We start from the raw sequence: 20,085 nt of genomic DNA on the forward strand, positions 1-20,085 counted from the left end.
GGCAAAAGGAATTCCAACTTTGTTTTCTTTCTGGGATCTATTTTTCTTCCTTTTCAGGAGAGAATCCAGGCTTTCCAGGCTGCTAGTACAAACATCAAGTTGCTAAAAAACAGCCAACACCGTCTCCAACTATGGTATCAGTGATATAACCCATCCGTGAGGGTTTGGTTGGGCTTTTTTTAGGTTTGTTTTGGGCTTTTTTGTGGATGCAAAACCTTTGGAACCTATAAAAGTGGAAGAGATTTGGGGTAAAGGGCAAGCAACTCCCAAGGAAAGTTATGAATGGAAACATGCTAGAGAGCCTCCTCTCCTTTCCACCCCTTGTAACCATTGCTGATCAGGACAAATCTTTCAAATGCTGCAGAAACTGATCTATTATCTTTCGTGGGTTTCTTAAAATATCCTAAAAACAGAAGAGTACGCCACATTAAGATCCCAGTTTTATTTCATCTCAGACAGCACAAAACACTCTCTGTATATATACACAGCAACTCACTTCTTTCCTGAAACAAAGTTTTCATTGATCCTTTGCCACAGACTCAATTATTGTTTCTAATCATGATCAACGTTTATTTAAGGTATTGTGGACTGTAAACAATGTAAACAATAAAAGCATCTGTCCATGTTGACATGAATGTCATTGGCAGGTTAGATACCTCTATCAACTGGTCCCGAGGGTGTTCTTTTTAAATTCTGAAAGCCCAAAGTAAATTTAAATTACAATTTACAGAATAATCTTTAAATCAGCCACCTTCTGAGGTAGCGTTATCTTGAGTAGATAAAAATCACGATCTGTCAATTAAATCCCAGGAAATTTTTCATTGCTTTAAAACATAATGCTAAAGACACTTTTTTTTTTTTTTTTTTTTAATGTGTGACATACTGCAAAATTTCTGGTCCTCCTCGCACCCATGGGGAAAAAAAATAACACTCTTCTTGTAATTTGGCAATTAGAGATACGCATGTAAAAAAAAAGCAGAAATAACGACATTTTAAGACAACATTTTAAAAGTAAAGATAAAAAGAAGAAAGGTCCTTGACTGTGGGATATTTAGAGGATTTCAAGTCATGTTTTCCATGGCTTCATTTGAAAAATAAGTGGCCTTTTCTTTCTCCTCCCCCCCTCCTCCAAACTCCGAGGAAAACAGTCACCAAATGCACTCAACTAGCCTCAAAGTCACACGTGCTCCATTGCAGATCTCGCTTTCAATGTGTCTTTTGTTTAATGGCTGGTGTTTCGACATCCTCAACTTGAACAGAAAAAGGTCAGAGCGAGTCTCCTGGCATTCTCAGACCTGCACCAGGCCCCGCCGGGAGCAGACTGATGCCACAGCAGCCTTCCCCTAACCAAGAGGAGGAAGCAGAGGTTTGAATCCGAGACCAACTACGCGTGTTAGAGGGATCCTTCTCCCAAAGACCGTCGGCGGCGTTTAGTTTTGCTGTATTTCTCTGCAAAACTTTTTCCTGCTGGTGCTAGCAATACTTTTGAGCACCAGTTCTGCCACCACGCGACATTACTGCCCTGGCACCGTGACCAGAGCAAGTTCCCACCAGCAAGGGGGAACCTTAGCCATACATCCCAGCAAGGAGCTGCTCCCCCTGGCCGGCTTTAGCTTCACCTCTGGGCTACCCCCGGTGCCCTGGTGCCCACCATCCTCACCTTCGCTCCCCTGCCTGCGGAGGGGAGGCTGCACCATTAACCTCCCAGTGCGCAAGGCCAAGGTCCAGACCGCAGCTAGAGAGAAGCTGCTGCTAAAGATTCCTTAAAAGCTTTGGCACTTCAAGGCACTTGGAACTACTCAACCAAAGCTGGGAGCCAAAGCTTTGCCACAGCATTAATGGGCTTTTGCCCTTTTAAATTTTATAAGCCCCTCGCCTTTCTGATGCGCGGAGTTTTATTCAGAGTCCTTTAAATGGCCATCTCATATTTAAAAGAAAGCCGGCATAGGTAGCACCCTAAAACTACCCCAGGTCATTCATCTCCCCCACTCTCCTACTGTCTCTTAGGAAACCTTTGATAGAGCATTTGTTCGGGCTGCCAAGTTAAATCCTCTTCTCTCATGTCAATGCATTGAAAAAAGCAGTCAGAACACCAGCTTCACTCAGGCCTGCTGAAGTAAATGGAGAAAACCAATTCCTCTGGCACTACAGAGCCATTAAGCCGTTTGCAGATTATGAACTGAAGCACAAAAATACACACCCGGCGCACAATCGGCCGGCGATGCAGAGCCGGTCCTGAAGTTCGCCTGGGTCTCACAAACCGTCTATACGGCCGCAATTTGTAGTCATTTGTGCAGCTGCCCCAAGTGTTCAGCGGGACCCCGACAGCCCCAGACAAAAGCCGTTTCGCCGCGATGCGGGGGTCACGCCGCCACCGCCGGGCACGGCGGCAGCGCGGTAACGGGGGCTGCAGCTGGGGGGCGGGGGGAGGGGGGGGAGGCGCAGGGACACCAGGGGCCAGCACACACACACACACACGGTGCCCCTAACCGCAGGCTCCGAGGTAGCACCGATATAAAACTTTACGCGTGCAAAACGAAGTTTACACTCTAAAAACCCCATTATAGTAACAACTTCCTCCCCCTGCCTTAGGCTGCCTTGCTCCGTCCCCGCTACCGAGCCAGCCCTCGGCGCTATCCCGAGTGGCACGGGGCGGGGGGGGAGGGGGGGGGGCGAATAAAAGCGTGGCTGGATGGCTCCTATTTTTATGTTTACATTCCTGAAGTGTCTTTTAACTGACTGCCATTCCCCCTCTCCCAGCGAGCAGCCCCGCCAGCCGCCCCTGGAAGCGCTTCCCCCGCTCCCCTCGCACAAAGGCGGCGGGCGGGCGGCCGGCCCGGGCCCCCCCGGCCCTCTGCCCCCGCGCCCCCTCCCCTCCGCCCCGCCGGCTTCCTGGACAGATGCACCGGGGGGAGGGAGGAGAGAGGGAGGGAGGAGAGAGAGGGAGCGAGGGGAGGGGGGGCTGCTCCTTCCTCCTGCCTGCCGAGCGAGGCCCCGGTCCCAACTGGCTCTCCAAACCCAGACACAAGGAATTCGCACCCAGGCAAGCTTCCCGCAGCCCGGAGCGCGGCCGCAGGCTCCCCCACGCGTCTCCGCTGCCCAGCACACGCGCGGCCGGGCACGCACAGCCCGCGCCGCCACCGCAGCCCCGGCCCCGCCGCGGGGCTCCAGCCCGCCCCGACGGCGCTCGCCCCGGCCGGGGGCAGCCGCCGCCCCGGCCCCGCAGCCCCCCCCGCTTTGTTTTTGCGGCGGTTCCGACCCGCCCGCCACAAGTTAGACCCGGGCCGGGTCCCCCCGCGGCCCGCCCGGGAAGGGCATTTCCCGGCCAGAGCCGCCTCCCCGCCGCCGGGCCCGGCTCCGCGGCTCCCCGCCCGCCCTCGCCGGGGACAGCCTGCCCCTTTAAGGAGTCTCCGCACATTTTCTGCCCTCGCAGAATAAATAGGTTTTGTGTTTTGGGTTTTTTTCCACACACACACCCCCACACCCCCGTACACCTATTTCCCCAGCGTGGCCGCTCCATTGTTTCTGCTCCGCCGAGACGCAACCCCTGCCCGGCCGCCAACGGGGAGGTGCGAGCGGAGAGCGCAAATAGACGCGAAACTTACCTACAGCTTGCAAAGCAGCCTTGCAGCAGCGAAATAACAAGGAAGAAGGCAGGCAAAATCCTCTCTCCCCAACTGATTTGCAGCTCTACTCGGGTATTTTTAAATCTATAATTTTGTTTACACCCCCCCCCTCTTTTCTTCCTTCTCCCCCCCCCCTTTTCCCCCCCTTGCCCGCAGACAGTGAAAAGGAGCTCAATGTTAGTGGGTGAGTAAGTGAATCAACTAGCAGAGAGCACAGCAAGTTGAAGTGTCAAATTACATTGGCTATTCTATTACCAAAGGGCCATGCTTTGTGGCTGCTGGCAAAATCTGTCCCAGATTCCTATCTGAAAGGGAGCTGCCTCCTACAGGGATGTTCTTCCCTTCGCCCTCTCCCTTTCACTCTCCCCCCCCCCCCCCATCACCCCCCCCCCCTCCGCTCCCCAAATCACACAAAGTTCAAAATCTTCGATACGAGTTAAAATACAAATATTGTCTTACAGTGCATTTTAAAGGCGGGGATTCTCGGTTTAGTCTTCCTGAATACCAGGCACTCGGGAACACTTCCACTCTGGAAACTGAAAGCAGGAGAATCTCTATCCTCCCTTCTGGATTTTTATATTATTAAATACGGGAAAACCACCCCGGACCCGGTACACCCTCAGGCATGCGGTGCCTCCTTCGCCGCCGCCTGCACGGGAGAATTTGTACGGGGATGGATGAATGGAACTACCGGGCGGGCCAGGGGATGACACAGGGACGCCAAGATACCCCGTCGCTCCGTAGCTCGCACTTTAGGCAGCCCCCCCGCACTCGCCGCCACCCCCGGGGCCGCTGGTATTGTCAGCGCCCGCCGCTCCCGCCACCCAGGTAGGAGCGGGGCGCCCCCGGGGGTCCTCGCCCGCCAGCGGGGCTCTGCCGGGGACACCGGCGGGGCGGGCCGGGGGGGGCGGCCCCAGCGACGGGGGGGGGAAGGGCGGCCGGGACCGGACCCCCCCCGCCGCCCCGAGCGCACCCGCGGCGCTAACAATAGGGCGTGTTTTTTGTGCTGGTGTTTGTTGTTGGTTTTTTTATTATTATTTTCTTCCCCCCACACACCCCCCGGAAATCCAACCTGATTTCCAGGGAGAAAATAAGAACCCGTCCTTGTCTGGCGAGCACCAATCTGCTAAAAAAACATCTCCCTCGACTTCTCTTCCCCTTGATAAAACACTTCCAGGACAATCAATATTTTATGATGAGTTGTTAATAAGCCTAATATATTCATCCCTGCTCCAACGGGGCTTGTTAGATTATGCAATTAAGATAAGCAATTTAAACAGCACCGTGCAGCCCTTCGCTGGTCACATTCGTCTTGTCGGAGGAGGAGAAACGATCGGGACTTTAAAGGGATGTCGGATCTTTGGGGAAGGCGGGGTGAGGAATTTTTTTTTATTATTTTTTTTTATTTTTCAACATGCGTGCAGCCGGCGCCGTGCGTTAACGTGGCTCTCCCCGCCGGTAACCCCGCGGGGCTCCCCCGTTCCCCCCACGCTGGTTTCCGTACTGGTTTGCACGGGGCTGCACCACCACCACCACCACCCCGCCGCTCGTTTGCGCCATGAAAAATAAAATTTAAAAAAAAAAAATAAACACACACAGCTCGCCCCGCCCCCAGCCGCCCCCCGCTCGCGTCCCGGGGTGCGGGGGGCCGGCGCCCGCCGAGCGCGGCGGGGGGAGCCACGGGCGGGCAGCGCCCCCGCGGGGGCAGGCGGCCGACGGCGGGTCCCGCCGCTCCGGCGCGGTCCGGCTCCGCGTTTTGCGTGCGGCCGCGGTGTCAGCCGGGGAGCGCCGAATAACAAAGACAAGTTTGAGAGGAGCCGCCGCCGCCGCCGCACAGGCTGCCAGTGACGTCAGGGAACAATGCCGCTGCCAGCCGGCCCGCCCCGCGCCCGCCGCCCCTTAAAGGCGCACGGCCCGGCGCCCCCCCCGCACACACACCGCCTGGGACGCGGCGGCAGCGCTCGGGCCTGCGGGTGTCCGTCTCCCCGAGGCGGCGGTTGGCAGCGCGGGGAGCGCCGGCGCAGCGGCGGCGAGGGGCGCGGGCAGCGGGCGGGGGCTGCAGCCGGGGCGACGCGGCCTAAGGCAGGTGCGGCCCCGTTACCCGCCCTGGGAGGGTCTTCTTGTAACGTGCCAGCCCTTGGGGGCGGGGGGGGGGTCATTCCCGAGCAGCGCCTCCCCCGCGGTTAGGACCCCCGGGCACGATGCCACCTTCAGCCCCTCCGACGGCGACCCCCCCCAGCCCTGCCGTCCACGGATTAAAACGGCCACGCAATCCCTGATCAGCCCCACTACACACACCCCCCCCCCCCCCCAGCTCCTGCACAGCCTTTGATACCAGTTACCAAAGCAAGGATAAATAAACCTGGCCCTGTAAGTGACCAGCAATGGCACTGTAGCAATGTAGTCATTTCCTGATAATGACACAAATGTCAGTGCATCATACCTTAATGGTAAATTAATTTGCAGTACTACATTAATTCGCAATTAATACCTTTTTTAAAAAGGCGTCAGCTTGGTAAAGGGTCAAAACTTCTGTCTTGGGCATAGGCAAAGGCAAGCAGCGGGTTTGATGTTTCGTGGCTTCAAACCATCTCACAGAAATACAAAATCAGGCAATTACACGTATCTGTGCAGAAAAGCAGTTACGAGGGCATAACCTGTCCGCTGTGTTTACGTACAACTTCCACTGATGCCATCCAGGCAGAAAACAGATTGGTAGTAACACATTCACTTTTTCAAGCTTTTTGTAGTTTTTCCTGCAGGATACTTTCCACGTCACCCCATCATGTAGGATTTACCGGCTGCATCACCCTGCCATCTTTCAGGAACTAAGCTGCCTGATCAGCACAAGGCTAGGAAAATAAAGGGCTTGCAGGGACGAAGTTCAGGGCTTCAGCAGGTGCCATTGTGCCCTCCGAGCCCCGTCCCTCCTAACCCGAGGTTTGCCACAGGCTGTGCCGGGGCACCAAAGGGGCCAGAGTCCACGGGGGATGTGCAACGGCAACAGCCTTGGCCACTCACGGTCATTAGAGATCAGACGGTGCTTGCAGTGACAGCAAGTGCTAACGGGTGTGACAGCCAGGTCCCAACTGCTCCGCCTGTCCGTATAGAGCCCTTCACACTCTCGGCTGCAGGAGACATTCCCAGTTTCCTGCACAGGCTGCATTCGGCACCCGCTAAGTTTTGGCCCAAAAGTGGATGCAGCAGTTGGGTTATATTTAGTATATTTATCAGGCTGTTCGTAAATTCAGCTAAACACCCTAAAAATTAGGAGGGCCTTCGCTTTCTGACTGTGCCGATAGGATTCATGAAGTCAGAAAGGTGCCTCCAACCCCTGGTGATGGCCTCACTGTCAACCAGGGACTGGGCTAATCCATGACAAAGAATAAATCGCTTTTATAGTTTCTCCAGTTTACTGCCAGTTGCCTGCTGGGGCATGAAAGGTGGACTGGCCACTCAGAATGACAAAAAAAAAAAGGGGGGGGGGGGTGTCTTAGGAGTTTAGATGTATGGCAAGAACACCCCCACAAAGGAAGTGCTCAATTAGACTAACCAGCCTAATTTTCCAAGTCCCTTGCAGCATCAGAGCAAAGCAAAAGCAGCATTTGCAACGGGAAATCCCTTTCTGTGTGTAAGAGACAGGGCTGTGTTTTGCAAACGAGTGCTCCTGACGATGTGGAGTTGGGGAGTTTTAACCAGCCCTAAACCAGAAGCTGCACAAGCTTCAGCACAGTCTCGGGTCCCGGCTTAGCAGCGTTCTGCTGCTGCGGTAGCGAGGCCGTCAGCGAGCAGGCGGACAGACAGTTATCCACATTATTCCACGCTCTGTGGTGGGCCTGTCCACAAGGGATTAGACCAAATCTGCTAGCCTCATTTCTGTTATATAACCTAAGACAGATCTGAACTCTTTTCTCCAGAGGATTGTATGTTAAACCAGAATATCACCTCCCACTAACCCTCTTCAGCTGTGGTTCAAATTAGGTTTTGCTGCTATCATGATTCATACTGCACCGTGATGAAAGTGGAATTGATTGAGGTGGCACGTAGGCATTGCAGCTAGACGTACCCCGGGTTACTCGTATAAAAGTTTTATCAGGTAACTGCTATCAGGGAAGCTTTTTGCAGCGCTGGGTTCAGCGCAGACCGTGAAGACCAAAAGGACTAAGCGCTTACATCGCAAGTCCACGCTGAGCTATTGGATGCTACAGCCGTTAGTGACTAAGCTGCCTAGTTTAAGAGCAGACTCCAACCAGCTCAAGAGGGGCTGCAGGCGTACAACACGCACAAAAGACTGCCCGCAATCAGCACAGACTTACTAATAGTGTCTGCCATCAGCATTGCTTTACTTATAGCTGTTTGCAGTACTCATGTCACAGTCATGCATGTGGCACCACTGCACCTGGTGCTCCCCAGATACACACATCCTGAAGGTTCTTCTGGGCCCTCACAGAACCGCTCACCCATCACAGATCTCCCATCTACTCTTCTGTCATAACCCACAGGCTTATCTCATGCAAATGCTTACTCCTGTCACTAGTTGCGCTGAAGTTTAGCTAATGCAGCCTCAAAATGAGGGAGAACAAGCCTTTCTCCAACTTTGCAACAGTGTAGGATGACTGGAGTAGTACTACTGGATGGAGTTAAGTTAGACCCGTGGGAAAGTGAGATTAAGTGAGGCTGAAGTCAGGTTGTACACATCTCACTACGCAGTGAGAAACTGGTACAGTTTATTGACAACTCTGTCCATTTTTGTCTTTTCCTTAATAGTATGGGAAAGAAAACAGGGTTTATTTGAATTCTTAAATTAGAGATGAAATTGCTATGCGAAGACATTAAGGAAATTTGCAGTTATGCAACTGGAGTCCTAGAGGAAAAAGTAAACAATTTTACTGAGAAAAACAAATTGAAAACAATTATGAGACATTAAGAGGGAAGTGGCTGGAGGTTTGGGCTTTTTCTCCCCTTCCCACCCCCCCCACCCCACCCCACCCTTCCTTTTGAGGCCTAAAAACATTTGCATGTTGTCTTAAATTTGATCTCTTTTTCGTCTTCATCAACATACACTGCTTAAGTCACATAGTCACTTGTGAGTGAGTTTAGGGACTGGATTCCTCCAGAGGAGCTTCAGTGCAACAGGGAAAGAAAGAAGCATCATGAAGGCATTTTTTAGTCACTAAGGAAACATACCTCATCTTTTACGGGAATTTACACTCGTACATCCTTTTACAGTCATTCTTTCTGAACCAAGCCGCTACTTACGCCAGTCTTTTGCAAACTGTTCCATATACTCAGAAGTCTAAAACTCTTCTAGGGGCTCTTTGGGGTGCCACAGTAAGGCAAAATATACATACAGCAAGTCCCTGGTCTTGCAAACACAAGACCCAATTAAGTGCCGAGCAACTCTGCACCCCTGTCTCAGTTAATCATGGGGTATGCTCTGAGAAGGAGCGGAGCTGTCGTTGACAGCATTGTACCCAGCCTTCGCGCAAGGCAATTTAGTTCGTTTGGCAAAGAGAATAAAGCCTTTAAAAATACGATGTAGGAAGATAGCGCTGAAATCCAGGATGTATGCCTTCAAGGGTCAAGGATACAGCTTAAAAACAAAAACAAAGAAGAGCTGGAAGGATAGGAAAAGAAGGCATGCTGTGTGCTTATACCGAAAAGGAACTTAACATATGCGAGCCGAGGAAACACAGCATTGTAAACATTCTATTTATATAGTGCCGAAAGTATACTTTTTATGGAGACATAAACATTAGTCAGCCCAGTGCATACAACCTTTCCTTCTAAAGAAGATAAAGTCACTGCCCTGTCAGACCCAAATCAAAGTCCAAATTCAAGAACCAAGCGTGTCTCAACTTTAAGAAACCTCCGTTCAAAATTTTGTCTGGGGTGAAGTCGCTTGACTCGTGCAAACCTTGCCCATAAAGCAAATAGCTTCCAAACATTGCAACTGAGATTTGTCAATAGGGACTTTAGTCACTTCTGTTGTTAAACTTTTTTCTAGCTGCAGCATAGAGTTTCAGGAGAAAAAAAAGTGAAAAAGAAAACAAAATGTTATCCGACGTTAAAGTCAGGAGGATGTACTCGGGCAGAATATAATTAGCACCCTGGCCATCTTCCAACTTTGTGATGTGCAACATCATGCTCCTACCCGCACCCTGCCCCCCCCCCCCCCCAAAAAAAAAAAAAAAACCACAAAAAAACCCCCACCAAACCAAAAACACCCAAGGATTTTGAATGACCGCAAACGTCAGGACCTTATTTTTAGTCTGCTCCAAATAATGCAATTGGATAACCTTACATAAAACCAGACATGCACTTTACCTTGAGAGCGTTTCACTTGATATGTTAGCAGAGACATCCACGGTGTGAATTCCTGTTTCACAGATGGTAGAGAAAATCCTACTCTGTCTTCCTAGCATTTGACTACCTACAGCCAGCCTTTGACAGTAAGCAGGCCTTCTTTTAGCCTCACTGAATTTTAATGGAGAAAGGTAATGAGATTTAAAGAAAAACAAATGCAGCCATGTGTAGGGCATGAATGGTGAAGTCAGAGCCCTACTTCTGTTTCTCCCCATGACTTCAGCTCTTATCTGACCCAGTTAGGAGACAGAGATGACAAATAACACCAGCACCAAGTGGAGAACTCTTAGGCTGAACTCTGGTCTGAGTTTCTGTGAGAGATTTTAGTCTAAACTATCCAGCCCGAAAACGTGAAAGGAGAGCAAACAACAGTAAAATAAGATGTTATTGTAAAGGACAGCGAGGACTGCTTTGTATCAGACAGAGCTTGCCAGTACATTATAATGCTTCGTAACACAGCTAATCACACTAAATAAAATGTAGCCTTAAACACACTTAGGACTAGATTCTCAGTGGGTCCTCCCATTTAGCATGCAGCTTAATGTATTTTTTTTTTTTCCTAACCAACTGTATTTTGTACCACAAGGGATGGCTAACACAATTTTGGAAAAAAAATATATATTTTCATAAAATATGAATAAATAACCATAAGTTGTTTACACAAATAAACATTCCGGGGCATGGGATTTTATTCAGTAATTGCCATATTGGTCATAAAACATGCCTGAGAGCCCAAAGTATTACTTTATTGCATTTAGCAGCAACAATTAGCCTCTCGATTTTTCACTGCTTTAACGAACAGTATGTGTTTCTACTCTCTAAGAGGTAAAAAAGAAAACAAAACCCAGGCTCTTCAGTGTGGCTGTACATTCCACAGGCATATGTGCAAGTGGCACAAAAGACCATCAAGGCTTGAACTGTGAAGTGTAGGAAAGAAAACAAAACAAAACAAAAATACCCCACCAAAAAAACCCAACCACCAAACCAGCAGTCAATTTTGCTTCCTATTCTGGGGGACTATGCAGGGCAGAGGGAGCAGCGAAGAATTTCGTAATAAGGCTCTCTCGCAAAAGCACCACAGGCAACAAATTCCTTACAGCTGAATAGGAGAATAAGTGCAAAACTGAAGACAACAGGAAGAGGTGTGGTCCCTAATGCATCATTTGCTGTATTTTATTGTCTGCGAGCCAAGAGAAGTAGAAGGCCACTGAAATTCCTAGAGAACAGAAGAGCCCTGAAGAACTACTGAATGAGGAGGCTTCCTAAGGCTTGGGTTTTTTACATTAAACACGATAAGAAAGGAAGCATATATTTTGCAAAAGAGAGCATTCACAAGCTGAAACTTACACCACCCACCCACCCCCTGTTGTAATTGCATTATTTATCTCAGCTCATCTTTGAATTAGGTGATTTGGAAATGCTTGGCTATCCCCAGTAGTAGACATCCAGCTAAACACAGCAGCCAAGGGGCATGTCAGGAGGACTCCAGTTGGGCAGACACTTGTAACCGGAGGAAGAGTGCAGATGTGACAGAAATTTGGGAATTCTATACAGGTGAACTACAGATGTGATAGAGGATGTAGATACTGATGCAGCACAGTTGCCTCACAATTTGGATAGTTAACCCATGGGTAATCAAGAATTAACGGTATTGTGTTAACTGCAGGAGCCACTGCATCCTGGAAACATTGCTGGGAATATCCATCTTGAGTTTTCATCTCACTAAAACTCCAATTTGGACAGCTTATTGACCTACTTTCAGTAGGTCACTGCTTTCAGCATGTTAACCCCCCCCTCCATCCCCAAATACTCACGGCTATTTCAAGTAAGTGCAAGAAAAAGGAAGATGAAACTACAGATGTTGCTCGTGCATACAATCAGCACATCCCTCCCCCACTGAAGTTTAATAAGGATTGTTAGTACATCATTGTAGCTGGTAATTGTGTAGGTACACATGGTAATTGCATGTATTTGCACTAATTATGTAAATGCACAATAATTAAAGCTCCAGGGTTTTCATGGTGAATTTTTAAGACACTCATGGATTTGTCATGGCAAAAGTGTCAGTTGTGTAACCTAGTGGGAAAGGGGAGGAGGAGGAAGCTCAGGAGAACATGCTTCTTAAATAAAATGCAGGGATTTTTACATAAATAAATGGATAGAGTACACTAATCCAAACACAGCTGTCATGCCTGGGTACAGTTTCTTTCAGAATCTCTTACCAGACACCCCCCCCAAAAATAATCTAGAAAAAACCCAAAACCCATTGAGTTTTTCATGGCAGGTTAAAGCTAAAGATCAAATATTCCCCCGCTTTCTCCACTTAATGTCCCAGCTTTTCCCATGTAGCCAGTGAAAGACAGGAGGAGAAATGAATTTGTGCTCTCTTCTTGCTATTATGGCGATCACTTGCAAAATAGTACCAGTTTTCTCCCCCTCCCAGAGGCCTTATCAGACTCCCCTGAATGCATCAGGATTCACTCTCTGAACCCTGGCACTGCTCGGATTTGGATGGGTCTCCCAGCACGGTGTGCTGCCTTCTCAGAGGACTTGTACATGGGGGTTCAGGTTGCTTTTGTCTCGGGGGTGGGGTTCCCCCCTTTGCTGCCCACCCCTAAGACTCCGGTCATTCCCCCCACCCTCAAGATCTTCAGAGGCAAGCTGGCAGGTCTCCTCGGGGCAGCACGCAGACCTCCCTGCCAGCCCTTGCCCAGCACGCCAGGCAGCAGCCACCGGTGCCGCAGCCCAAGGCACAGCTGCTCACCTTCGCTGCTCTGCTCCACGGACCTTTAGGGTCTTGAGGAATTAACTGCTCCTGAACAACTTCAGGCATATGAAGGAAAGACAGGTTTAAGAACATGCAGCGTATATCTCCTCGTACCAAGGCAGCACATGGGGACACGCACAGTCCAACTGATTAGCTGCTTCTAATCGCCTCCGAAAGCAAACCCGAGCAGCTCCCTAGGACAATCCTGTTATCCTTATGCCAACAGCACAAGGGGCTGTTCAAGAAGCACAGCAACATAACATAAGGTACTGTGAATTCAGAGCACTACTATGCATTTCATGCTGAAAAGCTTTCAGTTCCAAAATACATTGTTTGAGATCTCAATCGCTTAAGTCAAGCACTGGTTTTTTAGTCACTGAAAAGAGATCTGCATTCGTAAGACTGAAACCACTTGGAAAGCATCAACCTGATGTCCTTATTGCAGAAATAATCTTTATGCCACCACCTGCTGTTTGATTTCAGGTGTGCTTGTTGGTCCCCATGACACCGCAGTCCCACCTGCTTGTACACAGCTTGTACACGGCTACCCATCTTGGCTCACAGACGCTTCAACAGATAGTCAGTGCAAGAGTTTTAAGCTACCAAGACCTAATAGCTTGAGCCAAGATACAAAAGAGAGCTTGCTCAGGAACTGCAACAAAGCTTTGAGAATGTAGGACTTACAACCACACATCGCTACGTATTTAAACATATATACATGAGTCAAAAAACTTTATGCTCATAGCACCTACCTTTACTACAGCCAGCACGGCAACGGCTGTGCTTCTTACTTGTAGGACTGAAGACAGGCTGCTCCGGGATAACAGAAAACACAAAACCATGTCCTGCAACCTTGAGGCACTCAAGAGCTGTGCTACAAGCTCCCAAACCCTTCCCTAAGGCTCGGTGCAGCTTACCCAGTTGCTAATTTCAGGAGGGGTTTTATTACAGCTGTTTCAAATCGGCTACTCAGCCACAGCTGGGGCAATAATTAGTCCTTTTTAATACTTCCTGGGCTGAGGGAGTTGTCAGGATCTCAATTTTTGTTTGGTTGGTTTTTTTAAACTGATTTTTGAATGTGCAATCTCCCGATTGTTTTCTGTCTTAAAAACAAAACAAAAAACCAACCTAAACTAAAATAACCTAAACCCAACAACCCCTTCTTCCTGCCAAATGTCCAAACCACTGCTTCTGAGAGTAGGACTCGTAAATGTTTCTGCACTTACTTAAAACATAAGGGAAAGAAATCACTAGAACTATGGTTGCATTGAAATAGCATATTTTTCCTGATGCACTAAACACGTTTCATATGATTCAGGTGCTTTTTTAAAAAAAAAACATGGCTTTGAAGACACTTTTTCCATTTTAAAGCTAAAGTTAAAAAAATGTAGCTATGGGATAAAAATTGTTCAAATCTAGTGCAAAATTATTTTAAAAGCAGCTTTTAATTGGTGGCATTCGATCAAACGAGAAGCTGCCTAGGACAGAGACTATTTTCTACTTTGCTTCTAACAATAGACATACTTTCAAGGTTTTTATTTCCTATGCTAATAAGAATGCCTATACTCATGCTTGATAGGGATTAAAGATGGTAAGGTGTCATTTTAAAATTTTCAGTTTGCAGCAACCTGTATTTTAATTGAGAATCTTGTAGGAGTGGAAGATTTCACGCAAATGCAGTCTTTCTGAGAAAAGAGTAGTATTGCTAAGACTGATTGTAAGTTCTGTTGTATTAATTTCCTTTAATTTCTCAGTAAATTCATCTGTTCTTCAGAGAATGGATGGTGGGTGTCTAAAACCATCGTTTGTGGGGTTTGTGGGCCTGAATGGAAGGAAGGTGAGTTGGGTTACAGCTGGAGCACATTTTCTCTGCGTCTGTCGGGAATTTGTTTCAGCTTGGCTTTGTTGTACAGCAGCATTGTGAGGCTAAGTTAGAACTTTAACTTGTGTTAGCACAGGACCAAAGGTCTTTCGGATGTTTATGTCTAGCAGCAACTTGTATGATAAACACTTGTTTCCAGCAGCAGGGCTACTCAAGCTGAGTAACCCTGCAATCTGGTAAGGTCCCTTGGACCTGATGCTCCTCCACTTGCTGCCCAAATACATCTGCACAGGCAGGGAAAACCTAATACCTCCATTTGGGGAAGATTTACAGGTCACAAGGAGAAAAAAGGAATTTGTCTGGGCCCTAGGGTTTTTTTTAAAGGACTAGTGAATTGAAGGCATTTATGATACCTACTAATATTATTCATATATGTCCTTTTAGTATCTCATAGGCCAGTTGTGAGCAGCAATGTTGGTGATACCGGGCCTGGTGCAAGCACAGCTGTTCTCTTCATAGTGCCTGAATGTCACTGTTCCTTTTCCAGTATGCTTCAAAGATCTTTACACCAGCAAGGTCGGTGCCAGCATCTCCATTTCACAGGTGGGAAAACTGTATCATCGAATGGTGAAATGACCACAGTCGCCTAGAAGACCAATAGAAGGCGGCAATGTGGATATTATAGTGCTAGTCCTTCTCTCCCTTTACTGCTCCAGTGCAAGCACCAAAGGCATCTCTCTGGTCAGCACCTAATTTAAGAAAAGAGTTTTGGTTAATCAGATTAGCAAGAGCAGTTTGCTGGTAGAGCCGACATTCACATCCCTTAGCAAGAAGAGTTGTGCTGTTAACTCGTCCAAAAGTCACATCCACAGTGGCTCGGTGATAGCTTGGACATGAAAATATCTGCAGTTAGTGAACAGTTTATTTAGAAATTAAAGATCTGTGCCATTCTTTTGGCCTGCCTGGAAAATATGAATAAATGTTGTTAAATACAGGTAGGTCTAAGTAAATACAAATATATGCATATCAACATACATCACAGGTGGTGGTTGTGAAATGAAGTGGTTGTTCTGAGAGCCTAGCAAGAGGAATGCTGACACAGCAGGTTATTTGGTTGGGACTGTTGGAATATACGAACTGTAGCTGACTCAAGTCCGCCCGCGGTGCAGGTGCCCTTTACTGGATGTTTGCAACCCAAACACCCAGCAGCAGCGGATATTCTTGCAAATCTAGGCATCGTGATTTACTCAAGAATCAGTGGCAGAGGCATGACCAGAAACTGTACCTGAACCTGTTCCTGACAGGGAAACTGCATTGTCAAGTGCCTTGTTCCAACAAGTCGGCAACACTGTCTGCATATTTTAAATCCCTGTGTTGAGTCATCACCATTTAAATGGAACTTAGACCACCTGAGCCTGTGATCCTTACTAGCCTGCTCCAAACTGTCTGTGGAGTTTTTCTCTTTGTGGAGCAGGCACAGCCCCACACATTCAGCCCCAGCGTGGCCCACAGCCGGGCAGTTATTTCCTAGTTGCTGTACCACAACACATGGCTGCGAAGGGAAGTGTGCAAAGTTGTTTGCTGTGCTTGTTCTTTTAAAGAAAAAGAATAATGCTATCGTTCCAAGCGGAATTACACTTGTTCCACTTTCCCTTGCCCTCGAAAACTTAAAAGCAGAAAAGTAATCATTTAAGCCATTTCTTTAGCTGCGGGGCTTTATTTTGTTTAAGCTCTATACATACGTCTTTTCCAGTATACATGCTGAAGCAGCAGCCATTTGATTTGCTGTTATTGTTAGCGATTCTGCATTTTTTGCCAGTGTCTTGTTTTAAACAGGGGCTCATGCAGCAAGTTTGACTGGAATTAATGGCTTCTTGACGTCTGATGAAATTCTTGTTACGAATGCTACTTTTCCATATATCCTCTGCGGAATTTTTTCTTTTCTTTTGGCAGCTGGCATGCAGTGGTTAGACCCTATCTGATGGGTAAGGGCCGAAATAGTCCCAATATGTAGAAGTGCCTTTAAGATTGCTTATTACTGCATAGACTTCTCATCTAAAAACCTGGAAAATTCCCAAACCCATCTGGAAGTGCGTATAGCATATGTTGAATGACTACTACTATAGGGTTTTGTTTAAATACTGAATGAAACTTGTAGATGGAAGCTAGCAACTAAAACTTTTCCTGTCCAAACTCCATAATCTCATGTGATGGAGAGTGCAGAGTGACACCTCCAACATTGTGTCCTACGCTGGCTTGGTAAGACTTGAAGATTAGGTCAGTGGAGTACCAGGTACTGTCATCAAAGTCCTGAAATCACGAGGCAGTTTTGCTAGAAGAAATCTTAGTGAGGAGGAAGTGCGAATTCTCATGCTGCCTGCACTGCTCTATCATTTTCACGTCCCAGCTAGGGGCAATCTGTGCTGCTGTAGCCCATCCTCTCCTCGGAGCTGCCTCCTTGTAGGATATTTTAGGATCAGTCCTCGGGGGCTGAAGAGGGCCTTGTTCTGGCCCTACAGAGTGGGGAAGAGACAAGCGGAACAATGGGCCCCTTGGGTGACGGAGATGGGGAAAAGCAAAAAAGCGATTAAAAAATTCCCTTAGCCTGATAATAAATGTCCCTCCCATCTGGTTTTGAATTGACCTGGAGGAAAGGGTAGGGAGAAGTGACACTGATCTTTTAAAAAAGATGAACAATCTTTTCTGCTATTTTATAGGTATGTGGAAGACACATCTTGCCAGAGCTGAATTCATGTATTTCATGTAATATTTAGACACCTGTAGTGAGATTATTTTTCCTGTTTTAATTTGAAGAGCCAAGAGCCTGCATTTCTCAGTCTTTTTGCTGTTGAGACTACTGAAGAACTTAGCTATTTCTCTGGGGAAAAAGTATGCCAAAAAACCTGGCAGCCTGGCCCGACAGTACTTATATTCCAAGTATTATAAAACACATGTAACAAGAAGGCTGTTGCTTTTTTTTTTTTCTTTTTTCAGGGAAGCTGAACAATGAATCCCACAGGGCATCAATGGGAGCAGAGTCAAACCTCCCTCCATTTCAGTGTTTCTTCTCCGCTTTTGTGACATGAAGTTAAAGCCCAAATTCTACAAAATGCTCAACAGGGAAACTCCTGCAGCCCAATGACTTCCCTGAGGCACCACTTACGTATGATTTGTTGCAAGATTAGGATCAGAGGCTCTTCACTCCCCATCTGCCTACCTCCTTGGGACTTTTTTTTTCATCATTATGTTTTCCTTTTTGAATTGTTTTGACTGAAATAAAGTAAAAATGGTTGGTACATTTTAAATCCGTGTCTGCTCTGCTAATTGTTGGGGTGCCAAAGATCAGCCACGGAGAGGTTGTCTTCAGAGCAAGATTTAGGCTCCTAGAAGAAGTGGCAATGTTATATGAGATGTGTAAGGACCCAGTTCTGCAAGACTGAATGTCGTGGTTTCACCCTCGCTGGCTAGAGGAAGAAAAAGAAGAAAATCACCTCTTCCCCAGCTGGAACCAGGGTGCTAAATCAAGCCCTAAATGATTCGACGAAGAGTACGGCAAAGCCGTGAGACATTCACGGTGAAAACGTGGCATCCGACTTCAGCCATCCTCCCACCACAGAGGTCAGGGCACTTATGAATATCAGTCCGGCGGAGTAAGATCTGCCCCATCAGCGGTTTGTTACCATCTACCAGTGCTCAATAACACAGGACACACCGCTGCTCGCCTGGAACAGCGTTGCAAGCTACAGCTGCTCCCCTGCAGTCAGCGGAGCTGCTCCGAGTCCGACTGCCAAGCAGTATATGTCTAACCGAGCTATACATTTTAGTTTGATGGTAAGATTTCTACTTCAGAATTTGCTGTCGTTCAGCAGCTGAAGAAAAAAAGTTGGCACGTTGCAGATTTCTAGTGAAAATTTGAAAAACCATGCCCGTCATCAAAATATTAAACAGTAATAGCAACATTGTGATACTTTGTATCCCATAACATTGGAAACAAAAACAATTGAAGTGAGTCAGCCCAAATGTTTGCTTCTTGTCAAAATAAACAAGACTGTTGGTATGATCAGTTTCTGCTCTCTGCCTTTGAAAATGCCATTGAAATCAACATAGTCTCACAAAAGACTGGGATTTCACTGGAAGCCCGTTTTCCAGCTGAAAAGCGTCTCCTCTCCATCAGCCTGAAGGGCTGCAGGAGGCAGAGGGAAACGTTAAATCGGGTCCCCTGGATTCAAGGGGAGGAAGCGAGGGCAGGCAGTGCTGCACGGGGCGCGTTAACGGGTACTAATTCCCAGGTACCTGCTCACAGAGCTCTGCGGGCAGCTCGGAATACTGCGGTACGGTCCATTGCTTTCTGTGCGAGTGAAGAATATGAATACTTGAAAAGCCGAAGCCTGCTCTGAAGTAGAAAAGCCAGCCCTACTACAAAGAAATTCTTGTGCCTCTTTAATTACCCTTCTTCACCTATAGGTGGAATTTCCACTCCAACAGCTTTAGCAAGGAGCCTGGTAGCCTGGGAGGAGATTTCTGTTTGTCTTTGTACAGCAAACACTGGCTCTGTTGTGCAGTGCCAGTTTCTGATTCTAATGATTTCCTGAATTCATTCCCTTCTGTACCTCAGGGAAGGAAGAGGTGATCCTCTTGAAAATTCAGATAATTGCTTTTATTTGATTTTTATTAAACCTCATTCAAGAATAATATGATGGCTTTTTTTACTGCATTGTTCATCACTGTGGCATTTTTAAATTTGCTTTGCTAAAAGAAACAGTTTACTAAGCCAAAGATTTAATTCCAGGATTTTTGCGGAGAGAAATCTGGGAGCTTTTTTTTTTTTTTTTTTTTAAATTTTTTTTTTATTTCAGAGACTTTCGTAATATTGATATCTATCTGTTATTCTCTCCACTTTCTTTATTTCCTAGCCCAGCCTTCTTCCCCAGCCCCAGCAACCAGAGCGTGCTGTGGTTTATTGTGTGTGCAGCCGGAGCTGGCGGGGCCGGCTTCACCCGGCTGTGCCTGGCTGCCTCCCAGGCGAGGCTCTGCGAGGGACGCTCCTTCTCCCCCGCTATGGCCATCACATCACCTGGGTGAAGCCGATACCCGCTGCCACACACAGATGGCTGCGGGGAGACAGCAGGCTCCAGCTCGGCTGGGAGATAAGCGTGGGGTCAGGCACAGAGCTGCCATGGGGGTTATCCCTCCACGCAGCCAGGGGATGGCCACCCCCGGGTGCCGGCTGACTCACGGGATCTTGGGGTGGCAACGCTGTCTTCCCACCAGCCAGCGGGGACGTGGGGCAAGGCCCTGGTTAATCCCTCCCTCCCTCCCTGGAAAACTCTCTGCGGCTGGTGTTACAGGTATTATTCCCATTGTACGCAGCGGGTGGCTGATGTGGAGAAGCAAAATGCGTGCTCGGCACTTAGCAGAAATAAAAGTAGCCAAGCAATTAAAAATCAGGACCGACAACTTTGTGTGTCTGACACTAAAGAATATGGGTTTGGGAAATTTAATCT

The 20,085-nt window shown here is 47.8% G+C and overlaps 1 protein-coding gene across 3 annotated transcripts; it reads left to right on the forward strand.

Moving 5' to 3' along the window:
• The first annotated feature begins 1,198 nt into the window (after positions 1-1,198).
• On the forward strand, positions 1,199-18,644 carry LOC114014233 (basic proline-rich protein-like). 3 transcript variants are annotated; one of them, XM_055721281.1, is made up of 3 exons: positions 1,199-3,698; positions 4,088-4,454; positions 17,576-18,644. In XM_055721281.1, the coding sequence occupies exons 1-2, from the start codon at positions 2,901-2,903 to the stop codon at positions 4,334-4,336; spliced, it is 1,047 nt and encodes a 348-aa protein (XP_055577256.1). In that variant the 5' UTR covers positions 1,199-2,900; the 3' UTR covers positions 4,337-4,454; positions 17,576-18,644. The 3 variants fall into 3 exon arrangements, 1 of the variants encoding a protein (XP_055577256.1); XR_003557648.2 differs by lacking the exons at positions 1,199-3,698; positions 4,088-4,454 and adding exons at positions 4,472-5,000; positions 15,026-15,184; XR_008734016.1 differs by lacking the exons at positions 1,199-3,698; positions 4,088-4,454 and adding an exon at positions 4,468-5,000.
• The last annotated feature ends 1,441 nt before the right edge of the window (positions 18,645-20,085 follow it).

The sequence above is a fragment of the Falco cherrug genome, chromosome 9, assembly GCF_023634085.1.
Source record: "Falco cherrug isolate bFalChe1 chromosome 9, bFalChe1.pri, whole genome shotgun sequence".
Taxonomy (NCBI): domain Eukaryota; kingdom Metazoa; phylum Chordata; class Aves; order Falconiformes; family Falconidae; genus Falco; species Falco cherrug.